The sequence below is a fragment of the Pipistrellus hanaki genome (assembly GCF_964339955.1).
Source record: "Pipistrellus hanaki genome assembly, chromosome: 2".
NCBI lineage: Eukaryota > Metazoa > Chordata > Mammalia > Chiroptera > Vespertilionidae > Pipistrellus > Pipistrellus hanaki.
The window spans coordinates 18,489,566-18,514,170 of record NC_140504.1 but is presented as its reverse complement, the minus strand read 5'-3'; the positions used below and the strand labels follow the sequence as shown (position 1 = coordinate 18,514,170).

Here is a 24,605-nt window from a genome sequence, read left to right as displayed (position 1 = left end):
CCTAACTGCCTCTGCCTCAGACCCCGCCTCTGCGGCTTAATCTGGAAGAACTTTCAGAATGATGTCTGGAAGGACATACAGCTGTCTGGTCTAGGTAGCATATCATGCTTTTATTAGTATAGATTGTAGTCATTTGGTTATTTGGATACATACTTGTACTGCATCTAGAATGACTTATTACTAGCTATGTTTAACTATATGGGAAGCATGTAAAACTCAAAAGCTAACACAGGCCAAAACAGATTTAAGTTTATGTGGGCCATAAAAAAACCCCAAAGCTTCAATTTTCATAGAAGCAGGCTTATTTCAATAGAGACATGCTGAATAAAAAGAGCTGAAATAATGAATAATCAACATAATAGAACATTTTTAAAAATATATTTTATTGATATTTTACAGAGAGAAAGGGGAAAAGATAGAGAGCTAGAAACATTGATCAGCTGCCTCCTGCACACTCCCTACTACTGGGTATGTGCCCGCAACCAAGGTACATGTCCTTGACTGGAATCAAACCTGGGACCCTTGATCCACAAGCCGACGCCTTATTCATTGAGCCAAACCAGTTAGGGCTAATAGAACATTTTAATAAAAAATAATTTTTTCTTGAATATTAACTTACCAGGCACTGAGTAACTACACAAATTAATAAGCATAATGGAAGTAAACATATTTTTCTTGTTCCCCAAAAGCAAAATATTTCCTGTTGCAAACACCAAATAGTACAAGACTGACATGGCCCTAACCAGTTTGGCTTAGTGGATAGAGTGTTGGCCTGCGGACTGAAGGATCCCAAGTTCAATTCCGGTCAAGGGCATATACCTTGGTTGTGGGCACATAGGGAGTGTGCAGGAGGCAGCTGATTGATGTTTCTCTCCCATCAATTTTCTAACTCTATCCCTTTCCCTTCCTCTCTGTAAAAAAATCAATAAAATACATTTAAAAAAAAAAAAAAAAAAAAAGACTAATGACACGGCAATCAACTGCTGAAATATTCCCTGCTAGGATTAGTGGGGAGAAATTGTGTGCCTGCCTGTAAGGCGGTAAGGGAAATGAATGCAACACGATTATAGTAATCAGTCATTAGCAAACATTGTACTTCGTTATATTGTAAAAATTAAGTTATAAAATTTTCATTAAAAACATTTCTTACATACCATTATATTGGCGGGGCTGCAAAAATTTGTTGTGGGCCATATACAGCCCTTAGGCCGGGAGTTTGACATGCTTGCTATATAGCATACATAGATAACTGATGGTGATTTAACAAATAATCTACTTAAATATGAGGGTTTGTTTATCGTAAATCAAGAGTACTATAGCCCTGACTGGTTTGGTTCAGTGGATAAAACGTCAGCCTGCAGACTCGAGGGTCCCAGGTTCAATTCCAGTCAAGGGCATGTACCTTGGTTATGGGCACATCCCCAGTAGAGGGTGGGCAGGAGGCAGCTGATTGATGTTTCTAATTCCCTCTCCCTTTCTGTAAAAAATCAATTATATATATATAATTTAGTTTGAGGTTGAGAGCCTTCCCATTTCCTTACCTGTTGAGAACTTCTATTAGATTCTTCATTTTATCTCTAAATTTTTAGAATAGGCATGAAGAGCTAATATTCCTTCCTGGGATTCTATATTTGTAGAGGCAAGTCCTGTATCGGGGCAGAATAATTAATGTACAGTACTCATGCCCGCCCCTTAAGTGAATAGAAACTTCATTTAACTGTTGGATTATAAAGATTGATTTTAAGGAGCAAGTTTTGTTTTATCTTTGTGGGGCAGAGTGGACATTTTGTAGAGAAAAGTTCTATGTAGCAAAATGAAAATTCTGTGATTAATCATAGTCCATCTTGAAAACAAATTTGCCAAGTATATAATTAAATATATATTAAAATGTCACCAGTATTAATTTGCATAGTTTATATGAAGTCTTGGAGTACTGAGAAAAAGGTTGCTACTTTTCAATTATTTTTTATTGTCAATATAGACATCACATAAGCATTCTGTGTGAAGAATGTTTAAATAGCACTACAGAAATGAATAAGGTATTGGCATAATTCTTAGAGAATTATCATGTCTCTAAAATTGAGAACCCTAGCCATTACAGTTAATCAGTCACTATTGTAAAATATAAATATTAAAGCCTATTCATTTCATTAAAATGAAAAGTAAACTGTTCATGTTAAATTTACTAAGTGCTAAGATTCTAATGATAACCTCACGAGGCAAGTATTTCAGAGTCTTAACTATCCAGCTTTCTAAATTGGGCTTTACATGATAGAGTGAATGGCAGAGCAATAGATTACAAATAGGACAATCCTGTAAGACTAATTCTGAACTTGATAGAAAGATTACAAGGTATTTTACAGGCATCTATCTATACATTTTCTTTCTTTTTTAAAAAAATATATTGATATTTTACAGAGAGGAAGGGAGAGGAATAGAGAATTAGAAACATCGATGAGAGATAAACATCGATCAGCTGCCTCCTGCACACTCCCTACTGGGTATGTGTGCATAACCAAGGCACATGCCCTTGACCTGAATCAAATCTGGGACCCTTGAGTCTGCAGGCTGATGCTCTATCCACTGAGCCAAATTGATTAGGGTTCTATACATTTTCTTAATATGTTGGTGAGTCTCTTATAATCTTGGATTCTTACTTTGATTCAACAAATTTATCTGTTTTTGCAATAAAAACTTTTTGACATCTTTCTCCTTTGAAGGTTCATGATTTACTCAGCAAAAAAGGGACTGTGGAAAATAGGAGAATATTCTGGAGAATACTTTTACATGCTTACCCTATCCCCTTCTGAGGGCAAATGCCATTCTTAGAGTCCCAGGCTTAGCAAAGCAACTCTAGCTTTATGGTTAAGCTCACATGGCCAATTTTTAAGTGCTTAATCTTGTCATACTGACTCCAGCTGATTATCTCTAACTGAAACATAGCCAATTTATAGAACAGTTATTAGTTCATTAGTTGTCTTGGCATAAAAACCTTGAATGATAATGCCTAGACCAATCATAGTTTTATAGGAAGTCATACAAATAGTGTGAGATAAAAGTGTGTGTTAGTAGTGAAAAGAGAATAAAAAATACACAGTGAGGCAGACATTGAATTGTTGGAGATAGGTTAATATTTGCAACAATAGGTTAATAATATTTGAAGGGATCAATGAACTTCTGCTTCTGAGGAAGGGGCAATGTTGGTGCCTAAACTCAATAGAGTTGTATTAGATCCTGAATGTAGCCAAAACTATATTCTAGACATGAGACCTAGCTATGTTGCAATTCCTGATATTGCCAGATAACCACCTTGAGGTCCCAGGGTTCCTTGTTTCTATACTATCCAAAAGTCTTCCTTCACCTATTAAAAAAAAAAAAAAAAAAAAAAGAATAAAGATATAATTTACATAAAGCTCACAAATCAAGTACAAAAACTGCTCCAAAATAGTTCTGTTCCCTCTGCCCTCCTTTGTTCTATTGTCATAAAAAATATATCTTTATACATTATAAGCCCATCAGCACGGTTTTGTAAATACTGTTTTATCTAGTTGTTTTTGAAATCATACAGGAGAAGCAAAGATTTATAAAAAAAATACATTTATGCAGCATTTAATTTTTTTTACTAGTACTCTTTAATTCTTCATGTGAATTCTAATTATTAGGTCCCTAAAGGCTATTGGACTGAATTTGTTTGGAAGGAAGAGGAAGGGAAGAAGAGGAGGACAAAACAACAGAGAGGAAGAATAGGTAGAGATTTTGCCATATAGAGAACTGAAGAGGATATCTCTCATTCAGCTAACCCATATATATAAAAGCCTAAGTGACCATTAAGACCAGATGACTAGACAACCATACAACTGGCCAGTAGCTATGATGCACACTGACCACCAGACATTCAGTTCAGGAGCTGCACCCTGGTGATCAGTGCACTCCCATAGCCAACCTCCTGTGCTGCCAACCTCTTGTGGTCCCTCCCCCTGGCTGGCTAACCTCTCATGGTCCCCCCACCACCACCAGTCTGCCCTGATTGGCTCCAGTTGCTAGCCTGGCCAAGGGACCCCACCCATGCACAAGTTCATGCACTGGGCCTCTAGTATTTAATAAGATTCTCCTATGTATGAGGAACTGTCCTTCACACTGGCTATTCGGGCATAGACAGTTAAGAGACACAGTCCTGACCTACAGACTAGTGGAGAAGGAAAGGAATAAAAATAAAAGCCTGTCAGTCAGTCTATAAAATTACAAATTTGCCCTAACCTGTTTGGCTCAGTGGATAGAGCGTCAGTCTGCGGACTGAAGAGTCCCAGGTTCGATTCCAATCAAAGGCATGTACCTTGGTTGTGGGCCCATCCCCAGTAGGGGGTGTGCAGGAGGCAGGTGATTAATGTTTCTCATCAATGTTTCTAACTATCCCTCTTCCTTCCTCTCTGAAAAGAAAAAAAAAATCAATAAAATATATATATTTTAAAAATTACAAATTTAATTTTATGGTAAGGACCTACTTGAGAGGGAAAAGCCCTCTGTGAATATGATACTTAAACTGAGAGGATAAGAAGCCAGGCTCGAGGGTGGTGGTGGGATAGAGAGCCAAAGGGAGGTGGTTAGAGCATTCTGAGGGAACAGTGAAGTGCAAAGGCTTTAAGGCAGGGATGAACTTGGCATGTGTGAAGAGCAGAGAGAAGCGCAGTGTGCTTGAGGCCAAATGAATGAAGGAGGGAGTCAGAAAGAAGAGTTTGGCCAGTCAGAACCTCCACTATACAGCCCCTTTACAAGAGCCTACGGAGTTTTGACATTTCTTGAAGTATAATGCAAAGCCATTAAAGCAGAGATAACACACAGAAAGCCAATAGTCTCTCCCTGAACATATATTTTATGCCCAGCACAGAGTGCTTTGCCAACATTTCATTTCAAACAGGGTGCTTTCATAGAAAAGTCTAGATTTTCAGCTTATCGTGGAAAAAAAGCTGAAGATCTCTCCACACTAGACTCCAACTGTTTTGGTGAGGCTGGGTGTAATCCAATGTTGGGGTTTTGCCAGACAAATGCAAAGAAGATGGGGGGGGCGGGGGGGGAGGGAATTGGAGTTGAAGCTGTTTTCAAGGGAATGATCATAATGCCCAAGCAGAGAGTCAAAGCGGGGTCAGATGGGCATGAAGACTAGAGGGGGCCGATGAACAGGACATGGCTTGATCATCTTAAGGAGCTCAGGGAATTGTCGCCGTCAGTGGAGGCATGATCTGCTCCAATTTCCTTCCTCCATGGCAGTGCGGAACCCACGCTGCGGCTGAAATCATTGAAATCACAAAGTGACAGCTTCCCTGGAGCCTAAGGGAGAGAGTCCTTCAGCCCCTCCCCTACCCAATAGGGAGCACTCAGGCCTGGGACAAGCACTGCACAGTGTTGGGGCGTCTCATAACGGGTGGGGAGGAGGGGGCCTCCACCCGCAACGTCGGAAGGAGGGAACAGCCGGGCCTCCGGACACTCCCAGGCGTGGGTGAAGGGAACCCCGCTATCAGCCAGCTGCTATGCTAGGGGATCGCGGATCCGCACCTGCCGCCGTGGGAACAGCGCCCCCTGCCGCCCGGAGGAGCGCGGCGCAGCGCGGGCCCGGGGAGGCCGGGAGCAACATGGCCGGGCGGCCCGAAGCCCGGGCTTTGCCGCCGGCCGACCGAGAAGGAGCGGCGCCCAATGCGGTGGCGCGGCTGTCGCAGTGGGCGGACGACCACCTGCGCCTCGTCCGGGTACCGCGGCCCCGCCCGCCGGCCGGGCAGGGGGTGGGCGCGGGGCCGGGCGCGGGGCCCGGAGGGCGGGCGCCGCGGGGCCTGGGTGCCCGTGCGGAGGGCCGGCACGTGGGCCCTGCAGGCCTGGGGGTGGTTTTGTTTTGTCCACTTCTCCGTAGGGTGAGAGGCCCCTGCAGATCCAGCCAGGGAGGGGGAGCTGGGGAGGGTGGTGCTAAGCGGGGTCAGGTGTGGGGTCCAAAGAGAGGGATGGAGGGGCTGCCCCCTGCTGGCTGCGGCAGGCATTGCTGGGAGGGAGCAGTGGGGGTAAATGTTAGGAAAATCCAGAGACCTTTTTGGGCTCTGAACTTGAAGATGCCTTTTGGGCTTGGAAAGAGAGATGTGTGAACTGGAACATGGTTCCTAGGCTTCTAGCTCCAGCTGATGGTTTCAGGGGTCGGCAAACTCATCAGTCAACAGAGCCAGATACCAACAGGACGACGTTTGAAATTTCTTTGGAGAGCCACATTTTTTAAACATAAACTTCTTCTAACGCCAATTCTTCAAAATAAACTCGCCCAGGCCGTGGTGTTTTGTGGAAGAGCCACACTCAAGGGGCCCAAAGAGCCACGGCTCGCGAGCCGCAGTTTGCCGACCACGGTTTTAGGCACCTGGATGAGGAATCTCGTGTTGAAGGGCTCAGGTCCGGACATAAAGCTTTGGGAATGAGCTCTGTTATACCGAAAGGAGTATTTAAAGCCTGGATGGCATCTTGAAGCGAGTCAGAGACACTACTGAAGAAGTCCTAGTCTCCCGTCAAGGACACCTAACATTTAAAAATTGGGGAGTGAAAAGAAGGGTGTCAGCAAAGATTGGCAAAGGAACAGGGAAGGGGGAGAGGGAAGCCAGGTGTCCTAGGAGGCAGGTGAAGAGAATGCTTTCAGAAGGAATGATTAACCGGGTTGAATTCTGCTGAGAAGTTGGGTAGGATCTATGCCTTAAGCCTACTCTGTGGCCAAGCAGCACAGAGGGCTAGGACCATGTCTGGTTTCACACAATGGGTGCAGCTCCAGTCCTTACTTAGTAAGTGCTGGATAAGTAGACGTGGCGTTGATGAGTGGTGGATATGTAGATGTGAATTGATCAGGCCTCCACTCTGCCAGGTAAGCAGGCAGGGGTGCCTGGGCTTTTTCAAGTGGAAAAACGACGTTAGCAGGATTGGGAGTGGAAGCAGTGTTTAAGTTAGTACAGGGATGTATCATCCCAAGGACCCCATCTCAGAAGGTACCTTGAGTATGCTTTCAACGTCATTTCTTACATACCCACTTGTATGTATTGAAGAAAATCCTGCGAAAGTCTCACTTCTGTGTAGGGAGCTGCAGGGTTCTTGTTTTTTTAATTAAACACCTATTTCAGTTTATAGAAAACACTATAAAAACATCAATGAGTTTTTCTCAACTACTTGCCCACATGTATTTCTCAAGGTGCAGTATTTTAAGGTTTTGGTGGTAAAGTTTTCTACCCAAATACTTAAACCCTCACCACAGACTCAGGGTTACATGAGTTAGCTGTTGGCATTACACAAAAATGTATTAAAACTGATTCTTGCTTTCAAGGTAATCATGGGTAAAGTAATACAATAATAGAGAACAGTACATTATTATGTGAATTACTGGGCATGCCAGGTTATTTGGGAGAAAAAGGAGATTAATAGGTGGGCAGTTAAAGTTTTTTGGAATAAGTAGGCCTTTAGTTGAAGCATGTACCTTATTTGGACAGGAGGACTGTCCTTTTTGCCCTTTCTAATTAGTACTTTCACTGTTGTGAGAATTAATCATTGAATTTCTTTCTGAAGAACATCAGCACCATAATGGCCATAGTGGGAATATCATTACTTCTAAGAAGTGTACGGCTGGTAAGTTAAACAATGAACAAGACATTATGAGAAGCAATAAACAGTTACTTTTTTCTCACTTCAGTTTTTATCTCAAGTAGTGTAGCATTTTGTTATTCATATTAGAAACTTTAAATAGTATTTTAGGACAATGAACAATTACCGGTAAGATCTTGTTTAACAGTAACACATCCACAGTATTTTTTTATGGCAAGTAATTGCACAGCTTGTATTTCCATAATCATTTTCTTCATGGTTAAAAAGGAATCTGAAAGGGATTTAGTTTGTTAGGATGGTATAATTACTAAATTTGCATTTCTGACATTGTGGAATATCTCAAAACTCGTTTCTATAGCAGTTTTATATAGATTTAGATCATAGTTAAATTATGTTCCTCTGAACTGAAAAATTTATGCTTCCTCTAATTTGCAACAGTCTTTAAGATCAGTTGTGCAATGAATAAAGCAACTTGCACAGTATAAAAAATAATTTATGCTTTCAGTTAGCATATTTTTTTGCACTTTCAATACTGTTTTAATAATAAACCGGTTTGGCTCAGTGGACAGAGTGTCAGCTTGCGGACTGAAAGGTCCCAGGTTCGATTCTGGTCAAGGGCATGTACCTTGGTTGCGGGCACATCCCCAGTAAGGGGTGTGCAAGAGGCAGCTGATCGATGATTCTCTCTCATCCATGTTTCTAACTCTCTATTCCTCTCTCTTCCTCACTATAAAAAATCAATAAAATATATTTTAAAAAAATAATAAACACTTTGTGGAAATACATTTGACATTTCAAGACTTACAAGTATTTTTTTTTAATAACTGTACTTGCTATAGGATGTAATTTTAATATCGTGTTGCAATTTGGCATGGATTTATTGTTCCTGTATATATTTCCTACATTTATTATTTAGATATTGTTTTCTATTATCAATGACTACATAGCATTACTATACTACATCTTTTCCAACTATTGCCTTTCCCCCCTAACTCCATGTCATCACTTGTATCCTCAGTGTTTTGAACTTACTTACTATCAATTCTTTTTAGAGAGAGAAAAAGAAAAAGAAACATCAGTGTGAAAGAGAAATATTGATCAGTTGCCTTTTGTTTGTGCCCTGACCTGAGATCAAACAACTTAGGTATTTGCTCTGACAGAGACTCAAACATGCAACCTTTCAGAGTAGAAGACAATGCTGAGTCCAAGCCAGTTATTTTGTAGAATGTCCCACTGTCTGTGTGTGTGTGTGTGTTTCCTCATTAGATTTAGTGTGAACAAGAAGGTGGTGTATACTTCTTATTATATTGCATCAAGAAGCTCATTAATGCCTGTGTGTACTATAATATTATGACACATAATTTAATTAATAATCCCTTAGTATTTCAGACTCCATCAATATTAAAATTTCTTTGATTGTCTCAGTAATGTCTTTTTTTAAGTAGATGAGTTATTCAAATCAGGATTCAGATGGTCCAGAAATTGTGCTTGTTTGTTAAGTCTCATTTATTTTATAACAATTCACCATCCCTATTTTTCCCATCAAGCCATTGATTTGTTAGAAGAGTCATTTGTCCCATTGAGTGTTTCACATGCTGAATTTGTCTGCTACTATATTATTCTTGGGTGTAACTCTTTTGGGTAATGTTTAATTCAACTTTACTCTCTTAGGAAGTTGGGTACTAATTTATCCTACATATGGGAAGCTCTTGGTTAGCCATGATTATGAATGAAGCTCATCCCTGTGTCCCTATAGTATTGTTAATGTGGAACATATAGGTATAAAATATTGACTAACTCTAGGGCTTTAAGTATTTAATTAAATTTCTAATGTTGGCCCTTTTTTTTTTTTTTTTGTAATTTTTCTCCTATGAGATAACAAAATAAGTAAAAAAAGTCTTGTTGATTAAAAGTTGTATTTTAATTTGACTCAGCTTGGTTTAGGTTTTCCCAGCAGTACCTGTCTGAGTAGATTACACATCTGTGGAATAGGATAGTGACTATTTAACCAGACTTGTATGGTGCAAGGTACAGATATATACTCATTATACTCACTTCTTTTTGATGAATTGTGTTACATCTTGAGGATGTAAACTTTTAGAAGTTAGGAATCTGTTCAATGAGCACTGTATTGTAGCTTGAAATAGTAAAATGGTGACAAAGATTTCTAAAGAATGTCCCTATAGCCGAAACCGGTTTGGCTCAGTTGATAGAGTGTCTACCTGTGGACTGAAGAGTCCCAGGTTCGATTGCGGTCAAGGGCATGCACCTTGGTTGCGGACACATTCCCAGTGGGGGGCATGCAGGAGGCAGCTGATCAATGTCTCTCATTGATGTTTCTAACTGTCTATCTCTCTCCCTTTCTCTCTGTAAAAGATCAATAGAATATATATATTTTTTAAAAAAGAATGTCCCTATAAACACTTTTGATTAAATCATATTAAATGTTAATATAAAATTAAGAACCAAATAAAAAATTTTCAATGGCTGTCTTCTTGGTGTCTAAGTAATAATTTAACACAATTTTAAAGTGAAAATAATAACAAAATGTATTTTTCTCTTTGTAAATCATTAGACATCAAAGTTTACAAGTTCTTCAGACATCCCACTAGAATTTATAAGAAAGAATGTTAAACTACGTGGACGATTACGCCGAATAACTGAGAATGGTTTAGAAATTGAACACATTCCTATTACTTTACCTATTATATCTTCATGGAGAAGTAAGTAAGGTGCAAGTATAATAAAATGAAATAACTATTGTAGTGTTCTTTTATTAGAAGTTATCAGAGAATGTGCGTGGGAATGGGCTTGGCTTTTGTGAAGCCATATGAAGACTCCAGTGGCCAGGGCACAGGGAAGAAGGGGACAAGGGGCACTAAGGAGATTGGAGAGCTGGGCAGGGGCTGGTTCTTTCCTGCTGAAATTCTCCCATTGTGGAGACTGAAGTAGGTTTTTGAAATTATTCCATCTGTTATATACTTGTCTTATTTTAAAAGAAAACTTGAGTATAGAAATAAATACTTACATCTAGAGAATCTGGGTATTTATACATAAGCATAATACATTCAATTGTTGTTGTGTTTTTTTTTGGGGGGGGTGGTAAATTATTTTGAAATTTGCATTCACAACACGGTATTAAAGCTACACTCTTCTCTACCTAACCTTTTCAGAAGAGCCCAGTGGGGCTTTGCTGGTTAAGCTGGCTGGAGTAGAACTCACCACATCTGGGAATATGTGGTTACAAAAGGAACTAAAACCTTCCCAACTACTGTGGTTCCAGCTTCTTGGAAGGGAGAACTCAGTACTCTTTTGCAACCTTTTAGTGAATAAGGTAAGTAGTGTGAAGAAATAATAAGCAATATTTTGTTCTTTTTAGTGACACATTAATATGCCATTAATTAGAACATTGGCTATATAATGGGACTGAATATTTTTGTCTCTTAAATCTGCTACTCATAGTGATTATTTTTAGAGAATCGGGTGTTTCATATGTAAATTCTGTTATAAAGTTTTAGTTATATATGTTTATTATCAAAAATAGAAAATTAAGATAAAGGAAAAATTTTAAATTATTCACATTGGTAATGTAAGGAGAAGCTTTTTTTTTTTGAGTATTTTTTCTTAGTTTTAAAGTCCCTTATTGTATAATAAACAAGAGTAATTTGAAGAAACAATAACCTTACATTAAAGTGATTAAAACCCCCACAGTGTTGACCCATGAACCAGGAAGTCCAAGTTCAATTCCAGGTCAGGGTACATGCACAGATTTTGGGCTTGATCCCCATTGGGGGCTTGCAGGAGGCAGCTGATGGATGGTTCTTCCTCATGATTGATTTTATAGCTCTCTCTCTCGCTTCCTCTCTCTGAAATAAATAAAAACATTTTTAATAAATGATTAGAATGGTAACTATTTGAATTCTTTATTTTTTGAATTATTTCTAGAAAACCTAATGGAATTCATTATTTTTTGCATGTCAAGATCATATTCATTTCTATTAAAATAAGAATTAACCAGAGCATCTTGCGTTTAAAAGTAAATGGATGACACAAAATTATATGAGAGATGCCAAAGGCATTTCAAAATATTATCTTCTCTTTTTAATTAAGGATTATATTTTATTTATCTTCAAAATCACCCTATAGAGTCACTGTTTTTATTCCCATTCACAGATGGTGATACCATTGTAATAACCTGGCTATTATTTAACAGAAAAGGAGGGAAGGGAAGGCTAAGTAACATAGGCATGCCTTTTTTTTTTTTTTTAAATGTATTTTATTGATTTTTTTACAGAGAGGAAGAGAGAGGGATAGAGAGTTAGAAACATTGATGAGAGAGGAACATCGATCAGCAACCAAGGTACATGCCCTTAACTGGAATGGAACCTGGGACCTTTCAGTCCGCAGGCTGACACTCTATCCACTGAGCCAAACCAGTTTTGGCATAGGCATGCCTTTTATACAGCTTTGCCAAAAAGTTGCATTTAACACTCCCAAGTCTGTCCCCAGCTGAACCATGGGGGAAGGGACAGTTGAGAAACATGTCCAGTAAAGTTCTGAGTGACATGGGAACATTGGCCAGAATAGGCGTGGCCATCACAAGTGCAACCTGAATATTTAAATTTCCAAACAAAGGAAGTTCCCTACTTCTCTCTTTTCTTCTCTGGCGCCCCGTTCAGGGCTCTTCTGTGGCAGGGGTGTGCTCCCCTGCCCCCATGTGGTTCACAGCCACGTACCATTCCACAAGGGATTAATGGACTTGAATGAACTTGGATGCTAAACAGCACGGGGCTACAACTTGGAATGGAAACTCTAGACACTGGCCTTGCTTCTGGCTTTGCTGGAATCCCAGCCACACCTTTCCCAGGACTGGCTTAAGGGGCAGGGGACCTAACAACTGGAGAAATGCAACTTTATGCAAATAAGGCCTCCTCCACATCCCATCCTCTCCTGGGGGCTTCTGAAAATGCTTCTTTCAGCTGACTCCCAAGAACCTCATTCCCACTTGTGCCTGGGAAATCTGGCCCATTAATTCTTCCTGCAATAATGGGAGCCCAGACCAGTTTGGCTCAGTGGATAGAGCGTCGGCCTGCGGACTGAAAGGTCCCAGGTTCGATTCCGGTCAAGGTCATGTACCTTGCTTGCGGGCACATTCCCAGTAGGCGGTGTGCAAGAGGCAGCTGATCCATGATTCTCTCTCATCGATGTTTCTGACTCTCTATCCCTCTCTCTCCTGCTCTGTAAAAAATCAATAAAATATATTTTTTTAAAAATAATGGGAGTCAGGGTAACCAACCTGGATTCAAACCCAGCTCTTTCTGGCCCCTGAGCCCACACTTCACCTTGTATATTTTATCTTATATCGCTTTCTAGTAGGTGACCAAACAGTGCTATATGTATAGTGTGGTAATTTACACAGCTGTTGAATTTTACTAATGTGTGAGGTTGAATTTTAATTATTCTGATTTTGGCTTAAGGGAATGAGCTCTTAAAATAAAATGATTGAGAAAAAGATGGTAAACATTTAAAAATTGTACTTATGAACTCCTATACCAAAAGTTACTGTATTTATTTTGTGGGATTTTTTGTTGTTGTTAATCTTCACCTGAGGATATTTTTTTCAATTGATTTTTAGAGAGTGTGGAAGGGAGGAGAAGAGACAGAGAGAGAGAAACACTGATGTGAGGGAGACACATCAATTGGTTGCCTCCCATGTGTACTCTAACCTGATCCAGCCTGCAATTAAGATACATGCCCTTGACCGCAATTGAACCTGCTTCTCTTCAGTCCAAGGGCCAAACCAGCTAGGGCAAAAATTACTGTATTTAAAGGAGCAAAAGGATACTTTTTCTTTAGAAATACCTAGAAAACCTTTCCTACTTTCAACTTGGAGTTTTCACATTTTTAGAATTTAACTGTAAATTACTTGTCTAACAGAGCTATGAAATTATTAATAATTTGTGGAAATCCCACAAGGAGTATAAAAATAGCTAATCAGGATCTCCTTTACTTTGTAATTTTATAACTTAAAGAGGGGTATGGGGAGAGGAAATCCCATTTATCCCGTTTCACTGGAAAATGAGGGATTCCATTAATGAAATTTTCTGAAGGATGAAGATTCCAGGTCAGGCCTATTTTTATGTTAATTATTTTGTGGAAAGTCTTTAAAAAATTCATTTACATGCTAGTGCCTTCCAAAATGCTAGAATTCTGAACCTAACTTAATATTTTCATGACGATTCAGTTCATTTTGCATTTGCTTACTTTTTTTTAGTTTCTTTTACTGTGACTTTCTGTCATTTTGCCTATCTTGTATGATCCATTCCTATATGAAACAACAAACAAACAAAAAAAACCTGCTTTTTATACATTTTACTGCTTCTAAGCCTCTTTGGGTTAGAACACGAGGCTGTAGAGAGTGATATGTTAAAAAACAGGCCATTGACTTTGAGCATATATCTCTTCTAGTAATGAAATTCTTGGATAATAAATTAGCTGTTTTAAGCCTTTGGGGACCCTTTTGCTTTTTTGGCTTTTCTCTGGAGAACTAAAGTTGCTGAATGACTCAATTTAAAATAAATAGATGGTATGGGCATACTAGCAATTTTCTTAAATAATTGGTTTGTGTTATTTTTCATTCCAGGGTAGATTTTTTAATGTGAATCTAAATGAAGACATTTTGAGAAGAGGCCTTGGCAAAACTGTTCTTGTTCAAGGACTAGATCATGATTCTAAAATGTATTGGAAAATTCACAGACGCTTACTGAAAGCTGAATTAAAAGCCTTAAAAAAGGGAGAAGGAATATGGAAGGAAGAGCATGAAAAAAAATCTTATTTGGAAAAATTCAAAGGCTCCTGGGGAGAATATTGGAAAAAAGATAGTTATTTTAAAAAAATTAGATCAGATTTCAACCTGAAAAAAGAAAGTTATTATGACAAATTTAGAAATACTTATGAAGCATGGAAAGACAACTCCTTAATACTGAAGTTCAGAGAACTTATGAGTCGAATACACTTTCGTAGAAAAGGGTGAAATATTCCAAGAGGTCTAGAGGTGGCCTACTCTGAAAAGAGTAAAATATGTAACTATATGGACGTATTTCATTGAGTTGAAATGGGAATTTCCCAAAATGATCAAAGTTGTATTTTCATGGTATTTAAATATCTAACAGATGATTGTTATAAAGGTGACATCAGAATAATTTAAACAAAATGTGATTAATGTAATACTCTTTTAGGAAAAATAAAACACTATAAAAATGTACCAGGTTGGGGGGATATATACATGTTGTACTGGTATTTGAAGAGAGAGTTTACTTGTATGGATCACTGTGTTCTTTTTAGTTATCTTGGACAGCCATATTTAAGTTTTTCTTAAAAAGAGTATTTCTTCCAGTTTTACCAACTTTGATTATTTATAATAAAGGAGCTGTTTATAACTCATGTCTGAGGCTTCTCTTCACTCTCTGCTTACTGTTTTTAATTTGGGGCAGTTCTGTTAGAGAAGTTCATTCTATTCCTAATAAAAAAAAGAATGGAAAATGTCTACCTCTTTTAGATGGGAGGACAAAATCTTGAGGATAATTATGAAGAATCATGATGATAAAAACAATATGCTTAGGATGGCAGCAGAAAATAGAAAGAATAGAGATGCCTTATGACATTGTTGAACTCCTAATGTCGCCAACCCTTGAAAGATCTTACCTCCCAACTTCTCATTATGTGAAATAATAAATGTGTTTATTTGAATGCCAGTTTGTTGCTTTGAGGATTTGGCACATACCTGCTGCTAAAATCATCCTGACAATACTTTGTTTACAAAGCCAACAATAATCCCCTACATCCACAATGTCTACAGATTTCTTTCTTTCTTTCTTTCTTTCTTTCTTTCTTTCTTTCTTTCTTTCTTTCTTTCTTTCTTTCTTTCATATATATTTTATTGAATTTTTTACAGAGAGGAAGAGAGAGGGATAGAGAGTTAGAAACATCGATGAGAGAGAATCATTGGTCAGCTGCCTCTTGCACACCCCCTACTGGGGATGTGCCCGCAACCAAGGTACATGCCCTTGACCAGAATCGAACCTGGGATCTTTCAGTCCACAGGCTAACGCTCTATCCACTGAGCCAAACCGGTTTCGGCATATAGACTTCTTTCTTAATGATGTGTAGTAACTGACAAAAGTCAGAAGCATCATCTAGTCCAAATTGTTGACTCCTTGAGAAGCAATAATACAGGGTGCGAAGTTTGCTGCTGCTGCTGCTGCCTGGTTAAAATATAACAAAATGGATTTCCCAACATTAATTTTTAAGTGAGGTCACACATTTTTCAAAGATTTTCTTTGTGTGTGTGATTTGATTTCATCACCTTTGGGCTAGAATAAGATGTTATGTTACTGGCCAAAACCGGTTTGCTCAGTGGCTAGAGTGTCGGTCTGCGGACTGAAAGATCCCAAGTTTGATTCTGGTCAAGGGCATGTACATTGGTTGCAGGCACATCCCTGGTAGGAGGTGTGCAGGAGGCAGCTGGTCGATGATTCTCTCTCATCGATGTTTCTAACTCTCTATCCCTCTTCCTTCCTCTCTGTAAAAAAAAAAAGAAAGATGTTATGTTACTGATTCAAGGTTCAGGTGCCTGATGGTTTAGAAGGCCAACGTTCAAAATGTCTGTTTGGAGTAAAGAAAGGTTTATTAATCGAGAAGGTGCCAGTTTAAGGAGCTGGGGCCTTTAAACCCTCTGCAAATCCATTTTATAAGAGCCCAGAATTCAGGCTTCTTTTACGTGACAGGAGGGAAAATGGGCAGACCAAGAGTTGGGTCACCTAGGCCCCAACAGGGATCAAAGAAAGAGCATGAAATCTCTAAATCTTTCTGTTCCTGGTCTCTTTGATCCCTGCTAATCTGAGTCTAATCTTGAGGCTCCTGAAAATCCTTGCCAAAAGCTCCAGCCTCAAGCAGAATTCCCTTCATAATGATCATATCTGTAATTATATGCGGGAACCATCCTCCTGAAGGCCATGGGAAAAGCGCAGGCTAGAATTAAGATAGAGTCAGAGAGAGCACAAGCATTTCAGTCTGTGAGGGTTATATACTATTTTTTTTATTATCTGCGTCTGAAGCCTCAATTGCTCTTGCTTTTGTTTTAAGGGGATGTTTTTATTTATGGAGAAATTAGCAGTATGTTTAGACAAGTTTTGTGGCAAGCTCTTGAGCACTTTGTATTTCCAGTTTGCTTCCGAGTGATGTCAGATCTCATCCTAGTTACCACTGGGATTAGTTCTGATGACCTTTAGCAGCTCAGCCAGTGTTCAATTGTCTTTCCAGTTAAGCCAGATAAAAGTTAAGTGGTGCAGGTCTTTCTGGATGATACCGTCTAACCTTTTCCTTGACGATGTAGTAAGGAACTGATTTTATGGACAAAGTGGGCAAGAAGAAAAATAGATCAATGGGACTCCTGTCATGTGCAGTCACCATTTGCTGAATGTTCTTGCTGTCCACTTAAACAGTGGCAGGGTTAATATCTACTTGAGGGTAAGGAAGAATCCCATTGGCCTGTAGCTTTTATCTGGGCCAACAACCCCTGCTTTTCTGGGTTTTTTTTGTCTCTGGTGCCTATTGTAGATAAGCTTGTTTGATGGCACAAGAGCAAGATGAACTAGATGCCTGCAGAGAAGCTAGATCTTTGTCACTGGAGATGTTTATGAGAGGGCCGTTTGAAAAAGTGGAAACTTTTCTTTTAGGCTGAATTTCTGACGAAAGCCCCAGTTCTTTGCCGTTCTCAAACAGAGGATTTCCTATTTCTTGGTCTCCCTCCTGACTTCAAAACAGAATCCATAACCACTTTCCCCCTTGGCCTTCCTTCCTTTGACAGTTGGGTATCTAGGCCCCTTTACTTAAAATATATATATATATTATGAAATGAATTTAGTTCTTGTTTTTTCTAAAGGATTGGGTTTTTATGACCCGTATCAATCTATTTTCTTCTAGATCCAAATTTCCTTTTTCAGGTTTTATTTGTTTTTCATTTCCTAACCAGGCTTCTTATGCATGAGATGTTGACAGCAATGCCAGCTTTATCATAACTAATGATGAATAAAACTTAGGAGGAGAGTTAAATCTATGCACTTACGCATGATCTAGCACTGTTATGATTGGGAGCAGCTGAAAGCATATTCTAGCAACCAGGGGAAAACAGACACCCAGGGTCTCCTTACCCTTTGCCTTCTATTTGTCGCATTGATGTTTCTGTAGGTTCCATCCACGGAACAGGTGTGCACATGCTGGCTCTTCTCTGGCACGTGTGGTAGTTACTGTTCCATGAGGGCTTTCAAGTGGTTCCCTATCCTAGTCCCTTCTCTTGGGAGATAGTCTTAGCTTTCTCTCTCCACCTACTTAACTCCCAGGGGAATCTAGTCTAGAGCCTATTGCTTCTGGATCCCCTATCATCTGGGATGGCAAGGACACATGAGTTTGCTTGTGGAAGGCGACTGGACCGTAATCACTCCACTCGCAGGTGTATACTCCACTATGTTGGGAGGAGGGATATATTAGCAATCTGGCTTCAGTCCTGCCACTTCCCATGGAGTTAGTTCAGCTTACAGGAAGTTCATGTATTTTTATAGTACTAAGTGGGAATATAGGCTCTCCACCTGGTACTTTCTCTCTCTTGCTCCCCTCTTTTTGTCATGCTTCTTTCTCCTTGTCTCAGGAAAGTGAGGTGCTGGCAGGTCTAGTAGCATAGCAAATGTTAAGAGATAATCACTATTTCCTAACTTACTGAAAACAGACTATACGGTGCCCTCAGTCTTGTAGAAAAGGGAGTGAAGTGCTAATGTCAAATCCTCCTCCCCTATGTGAAGGGGAGAGATCAGGGGTGGTTACTGCTCCACAAACTCTTAGTTATCTCAGACCTCTTATGTCTCTTGGTTGTGAAACCTTCTAAATCAGCTTACCTTTCCCACTAGTTGGGGAATCTGCTGCCCGAAATGCCATCTTTAAAAAACTTGACTCAAAATATTAGTCATTGATTCCAAAAGTTAGACTTTCACATATTCCTGGACTATGTGGTAACTCCGAGTGTGGTAAAGATGTGAGGTGGCCCTAGCCAGTTTGGCTCAGTGGAACCTGTGGACCAGGTTCAATTCCAGTCAATGTGTTTCTTTCACATCGATGTTTCTGTCTTTCCCTCTCCCATTCACTCTCCCTAAAAATCAATGGGAAAATATCCTCTGGCAAGGATTAGCAAAAAAATATTTTTTATCGTGTGAGGTGATTAGTGCAATGGCCAACCTGGTACATTTGGTTTAGGAGAATTAACTGCATCTGCAGCAGGCAGATAATGCTTGGCCCAGAGTTTTAGCCTCTTTTGGATTTCTCCAGCATCACCTGGTTCCTCATCAAGGTGAGTTTGCATCTTTGACATGTGAGTTTCTCCTGGGGTAACGTTATTCCATGTGCTGTCAGCAGGCATTTTGTTGCCAGAGTCTGACCCAAATCCAGTGGTTGTTTATGGCATTGATTTGAAGACAGTGGCTTTTCATAAAGACAACATGATTCAAGAAGCCAAGAAACAGCAGTATTTCAGAAGTTCAAGGCACCAACAGAATCACTTGCATAAGACAGATACACCAAAGAGCAGCAGCAGCTGCAGGGATAAGCTGGAATGGAGATGGGGTCCCTGCTCTTTTTTGTGATGTGGGGAGGAGAAGTTTTCCTCACCCTTTTTAGGGTTCCTGGCTGGGTCTGAAAATTAAAAACCGACAAAGACAGATTAACCACAGAAAAACATACACCTTTATTTAATGGGTTTTATGTGACATGAGAGGTTCATAAGGAAATGACCCAATGAAACAGACCTGACTATTTTGTGCTGGGTTTGATGGAGAGTGCAAGGCCATGGAGGAATATCGTGGCTAAGGAGTAGGAGGTAATTGTGGTAACCTGGGGGAAACTTAGCAAGACCTGTTTGTTAGGATTCCTCTTGGCATTTTTTGCCATTGCAGATAAAGACGCTCCTTTTCTCCTTTCCTCCCAGGCACCTCTTACATGAGGGTTTTATTACCTGTTTCTGGGAAGAAGGACCGTGAAAGGTCAAGTGACTTTTCTGCTCTGTCCATTTTCTCAGACCCCTTCAGTTTAAAATATTAACTACTAGAGGCCCAGTGCACAAAAATTCATGCACTTGGGGTGGGGTGGGGTGGGAGAGTCCCTCAGCTCAGCCTGTGCCCTCTCACAGTCCAGGAGCCCTCAGAGGATGTCCAGCTGATGGCTTGGGAGCGAGCCTAAACTGCAGTCTGGCCTCCCTCTGTGGGAGGCGACACTCAAGCAGATCAGGGAAGGTGCTGATGGGAGCAGCCGGCCCTGCACCCCCATCATCCCTCCACCACTGGTCACCACCACCCACTGATAGCTGCCCACCTATTGCCATCTCCCTCTACCCGCTGGCATGCACTTTGGCTGGCCTGGCACTGCCCGCTCACCAGCCCCCCGCTCTCTGCCGAATGGTCATTCCACTGTTCAGTTGATCTGCATATTAGGCTTTTATTATATAGGATGTCAAGATGCCATATTTTGGGGTGGTGTGTCCTGAATCCCCATTAGTGGTTTGGAACCTTTCTAATGCCATTTCCAAAGCAGCTATTTAAATGATGGCAAATCACAGAAAGAAAATAATGCAAATTTTAAAATGAAGGCTGAAGAAAAGAAAAGGAAAAAAAACCCCCAAGATTAAAATTTCAAATGTTAATGAAAGGTTACAGTGGGCAAAGCTAGATAGCCATCTCAGACAGTGATGAAAGAAAATGGAATTTATTTAAGGAAAAGGGTATGGGAGATGGGGATGCCCAAAGAGAAGGGCTACCCAGATAAAATGGGGCTTTGGAGGCAGGTTCAGGGGGTAAGCCTGAGATGAACTTCAACTGCCCATTGCTCCCCTGGTTGAAAGTCTCTTGGGGTCCCTTCGAGGTGAGGGAATACTTGCCTGTGGGGGTAGGAGAGAAGGAAGGGAATGGCATGCGTGTGCTCCTTGCAGGGAGAGCACCCATTGGTTCCTTTTTGCAGGTGGAAATCTTAGGGGACATCTTGGGGGAGGATTTCAATAGAATATTCATCAGCTTTCCAGGTGTGCTCTTTCAGGGTCATGGTCTCCACTGATTGGTCGGAGTCATTAGTCAATCCAGCTGGTCCTGAGGCGGCTGTTGTGCCACTGGTCTGGTTTTGCTGCTTTTTCTGGGCCTGGAGCTGAAATGCAACCGAGGCCTAGATATTATCACTAGGGAGGAAAAGGTCAGGGGTCTAAACCACATGACCTGAGATGTGAAAGATCTGGTGTCCAAACCGCATGACCACAGAGATGCTAAGGGATGATAGGTTACTCTGGCGGTGAGGTTCTTGTTTTCTCGGTTCTGCTCCTTGCTTGGCATCTGGAGCTTTCTGTCCTGGTGAACTTCTGTACCTAGCCCATCATCCTTGCTCTGAGGGTCTAACAAGAATGCAAATAGCAAAAAACACTTTCTAAATGAATCAACTATACTTCCATTTCAAGATGGCCATTGAGCTAACTAGTAGTATTCACCTAACTTCCATTCAGAATATCAAAATATTACATCAAAATACTAAACAAATGTTAAAATACCCCCCAAAAGGTGTCAATGATGGAAAACAGGGAATAATGCCTTTAATTCGCTAGATATTTTGAAGTTTTGCAATCTATCGTAAAACTGAATTAGATTGAGGGTTCAGTATTCTTTGAAAGAAGGTAGAGCTCCTATAGGAAGTAAGTTCATGAGCTATTTTGGGATCTCTGAGTGATAAGAATTTTTCTGGTCATGCCCAGAGGTAGTTCCTCATGATCTGGAAGCCTAAGGCCACATGTCAAGCACCCAATATATAATAGGGAGGGAAACTAGGATGTCAGTAGTTCATAGCATATGTCTCACCCTGCTGGGCGGGGATAATGACGACTCCCAATCCTGTGCGTGTGAATTCCTTGGTCAGTCATTCTGGGTGCCCCTGCTCTGCTCTCTGAAGATGAGCTGTTGTCCTCCATAGCCTCTTCAAAAGTTATCCTTGGGGGAAGATTTACCCTTTAAGGGCTGGACAACATTAGAAGCCCCTTTCTGTTGATGTGGGTTCCTGGCCAAAGTGTTGCACCATCACAGGCCTTCCCTGTCCCCCTCCCCTGAGATTTAATCCTGTATGGCTTTGAAACCTATCAATTTCAATTTACCGGGGAAAAGGTGTGCAGCTGGGGTCCCGCTGACCACACTTGTTTGTGTTCTGATCTTTATACTCAGAAAGTACTCTACCCAGCAAAGTTATCATTCAGAATTGAAGGGCAGATAAAAAAGCTTCACAGATCAGATAAAGCTAAAGGAGTATATCACCACCAAACCAGTATTATATGAAATGCTAAAAGGTGTTCTTTAAAAAGAGGAAAAAGAAGAAAAAAAGTAAAGATAAAAATTATGAACAACAAATACATATCCATCAACAAGTGAATCTAAAAGTCAAGTGAATTAAAAATCTGAGGAACAGAATAAACTGGTGAATATAATAGAATCAGTGGCATAGAATGGGAGGGGATTGATAATTCTCAGGGGGAAAGGGGTATCTGTGTGGGAGGTACGGGAAGAGACTGGACAAAAATCATATGGATGAGGACGGGGGAGGGGGAGGGTAAGGAGGAGGTAAGGGCAGAGGGTGGAGTGGGGACCAGGTGGAGGGGAGCTATGGGGGACGGGGGGGGGCGGGGGGGGGGGGGAGGAGAAACAATTGTAATAATCTGAACAATAAAGATTTATTAACAAAAAAACCCAGAATACATATATTCAGAATGTTTTGCTTCTTTTACATTTTTAAGGGACATATCTGAGCAGTGTTTTTCAACTGTAGGCCATCAACTCTCAGTGAGACGTAGAATCAATTTAATGGGTTGCCACCAGCATTTTGAAAAGAAAAAAGAAAGATTAAAATATAACAGGGTGCACTGCACGTAGAAAAGATACGCATTGTTTCGTTAATTTTTTGTTATAAATATATTTTAATGTGTGCAATGTAAAAACATATGAGTCACTGGAAAGTCACAATAGAAGAACTCATTTTCTAGCAGTCTTTTGAAGAAACCCAAAGACTAGATTTCGATAACTAAAGGGAGGACAACAAGTAATTCAGACAGTAATGAAGTTTTTAAAACATGGAGGTAGTAGGATACTTGTTTCTATTGTCTGTTTTACTTACCAAAACACAGCCTGTAGATAATTTAGTAATGAAATTGGGTAATAGCGCCCTCTTCTGTCCTTCCACAACACTGTGCACATACCTAGTTTAGCACTCGTCACAATTATTTCATATGCCTGTCTTCCCTATTCTCCAAGGTATACCAGACCTTGTTAAATTTTGGATCATATCTGCTTCCTCCACTGCAGTTAGCCCAATTTCTTGCTCACTGGAAATTGTATTTGCCTGTACATCTTAAGATCCTGACCTATACCATGAAGATTAATTGTCTTTAATGTTCTGAAAGAATATTTTCTAAAATTGTCAGACTTTAAAAATGATATTTATTTTGGGCAAATCAAGCCCCTAAAACATATTTAGTTTAAACACACACACACACACACACACACACACACACACACACAGTAGCAAAAACTAACACAGCTTTTTAAATGCAGTTTCTTCTTTTACTATGTTTGTGTGGAAAAACCTAACCATTTGTTTCCTGGTTAAAAAAACAACAACAACACAGATGTTGGTAATAGAGTGTGCAGACCCTATTAAAATTCCAAATAGTAAAAAAAACAGAAGGATTTTCTTAATGATGTAACCCCTATCAGCTTTCAAAGCTTTAGGATTTACATTCTGTCTTATCAGTTTTTTTCTTTTAAAAAATACATTTTCATTTATTTCAGAGAGGAAGGGAGAGAGATATAGAAACATCAGTGATGAGAGAGAATCATTGATCTGCCTCCTCTTGCATGCCTCCTTGACCACAACTGAACCTGGGACTCTTCAGTCTGCAGGAGACACTCTATCCACCAAGCCAAACTGGCTAGGGATTTTTTTTTTTTTTTTTTTTTTTTTTTTTTGTCTCTGCAATATAACTTACTCATTTCTCCAAACTTTTGTTCAATGTCTACAAAAAAGATTGTTGTATTAGATAACTGGTCTGCAATTAGATAATTATGAAGATACTTTTTAAAAATTATATGGGATTCTGTAGGATTTTTTAAAAAAATATATATTTTATTGATTTTTTACAGAGAAGAAGAGAGGGATAGAGAGTTAGGAAAATCCATGAGAGAGAGAGACATCAATCAGCTGCCTCCTGCACACTCCCTACTGGGGATGTGCCCTCAACCAAGGTACATGCCCTTGACCAGAATCGAACCTGGGACCTTTCAGTCCGCAGGCAGAGGCTCTATCTACTGAGCCAAACCGGTTTCGGCAGGATTTTTTAAAATTGGTATTTCTTTTAGAGAGAAGAAGGGAGGGAAAGAGAGAGAAAGAAACATCAACTGAGAGAGAAACATTGATCAGTTGCTCCCGCACATACTCGGACCTCGGACTGATCGGAATCAAACCCACCACCTTCTCGTGTACTGGATGACACTCCAACCAACGAAGCCACACCCGGTGAGGACAGGGATTTTTAAGGGTAGTATAGGAAGAGGAACCCAGTTTATAGCATAATGGAAATATGTCATTTCAGAGTTTCAATACTACTTCCTAAGCAGCAGTATGGACTTCAGTTATTTGTTGGTTCTGCCCAGCAGGCTCTGACCATCCTGAAAGCTGAAGATACTGGCTCTGTGGGAGGTCTTTCTGGAAAGGAACGTCGCAGAGCTGAGTTGTGAAGCTCTAAGGAAGAAGGAGAAGAGGCTCTGCCTTGGGGCACTATTGTTCCCCCTAAAACACTTTTGTCCCCAATTTTCCAAGCTCCCAGCAGGAAAAACAATGAAGCAAGTTGGAGAAACATAGAAAGAGGGAAAATGTCACTT

The 24,605-nt window shown here is 40.1% G+C and overlaps 1 protein-coding gene and 1 long non-coding RNA gene across 2 annotated transcripts in view; both read left to right on the top strand.

Annotated features, from left to right (window-relative positions):
* LOC311617530 overlaps positions 1-24,605 on the top strand; it is a 537,075-nt gene that overhangs the window by 157,118 nt on the left and 355,352 nt on the right. The gene's annotated exons all lie outside the window — the stretch shown is intronic.
* LOC311616813 (protein C3orf33) lies at positions 5,397-15,361 on the top strand. The gene is made up of 5 exons (XM_084872678.1): positions 5,397-5,741; positions 7,573-7,632; positions 10,184-10,331; positions 10,782-10,942; positions 14,252-15,361. The coding sequence occupies exons 1-5, from the start codon at positions 5,526-5,528 to the stop codon at positions 14,639-14,641; spliced, it is 975 nt and encodes a 324-aa protein (XP_084728804.1). The 5' UTR covers positions 5,397-5,525; the 3' UTR covers positions 14,642-15,361.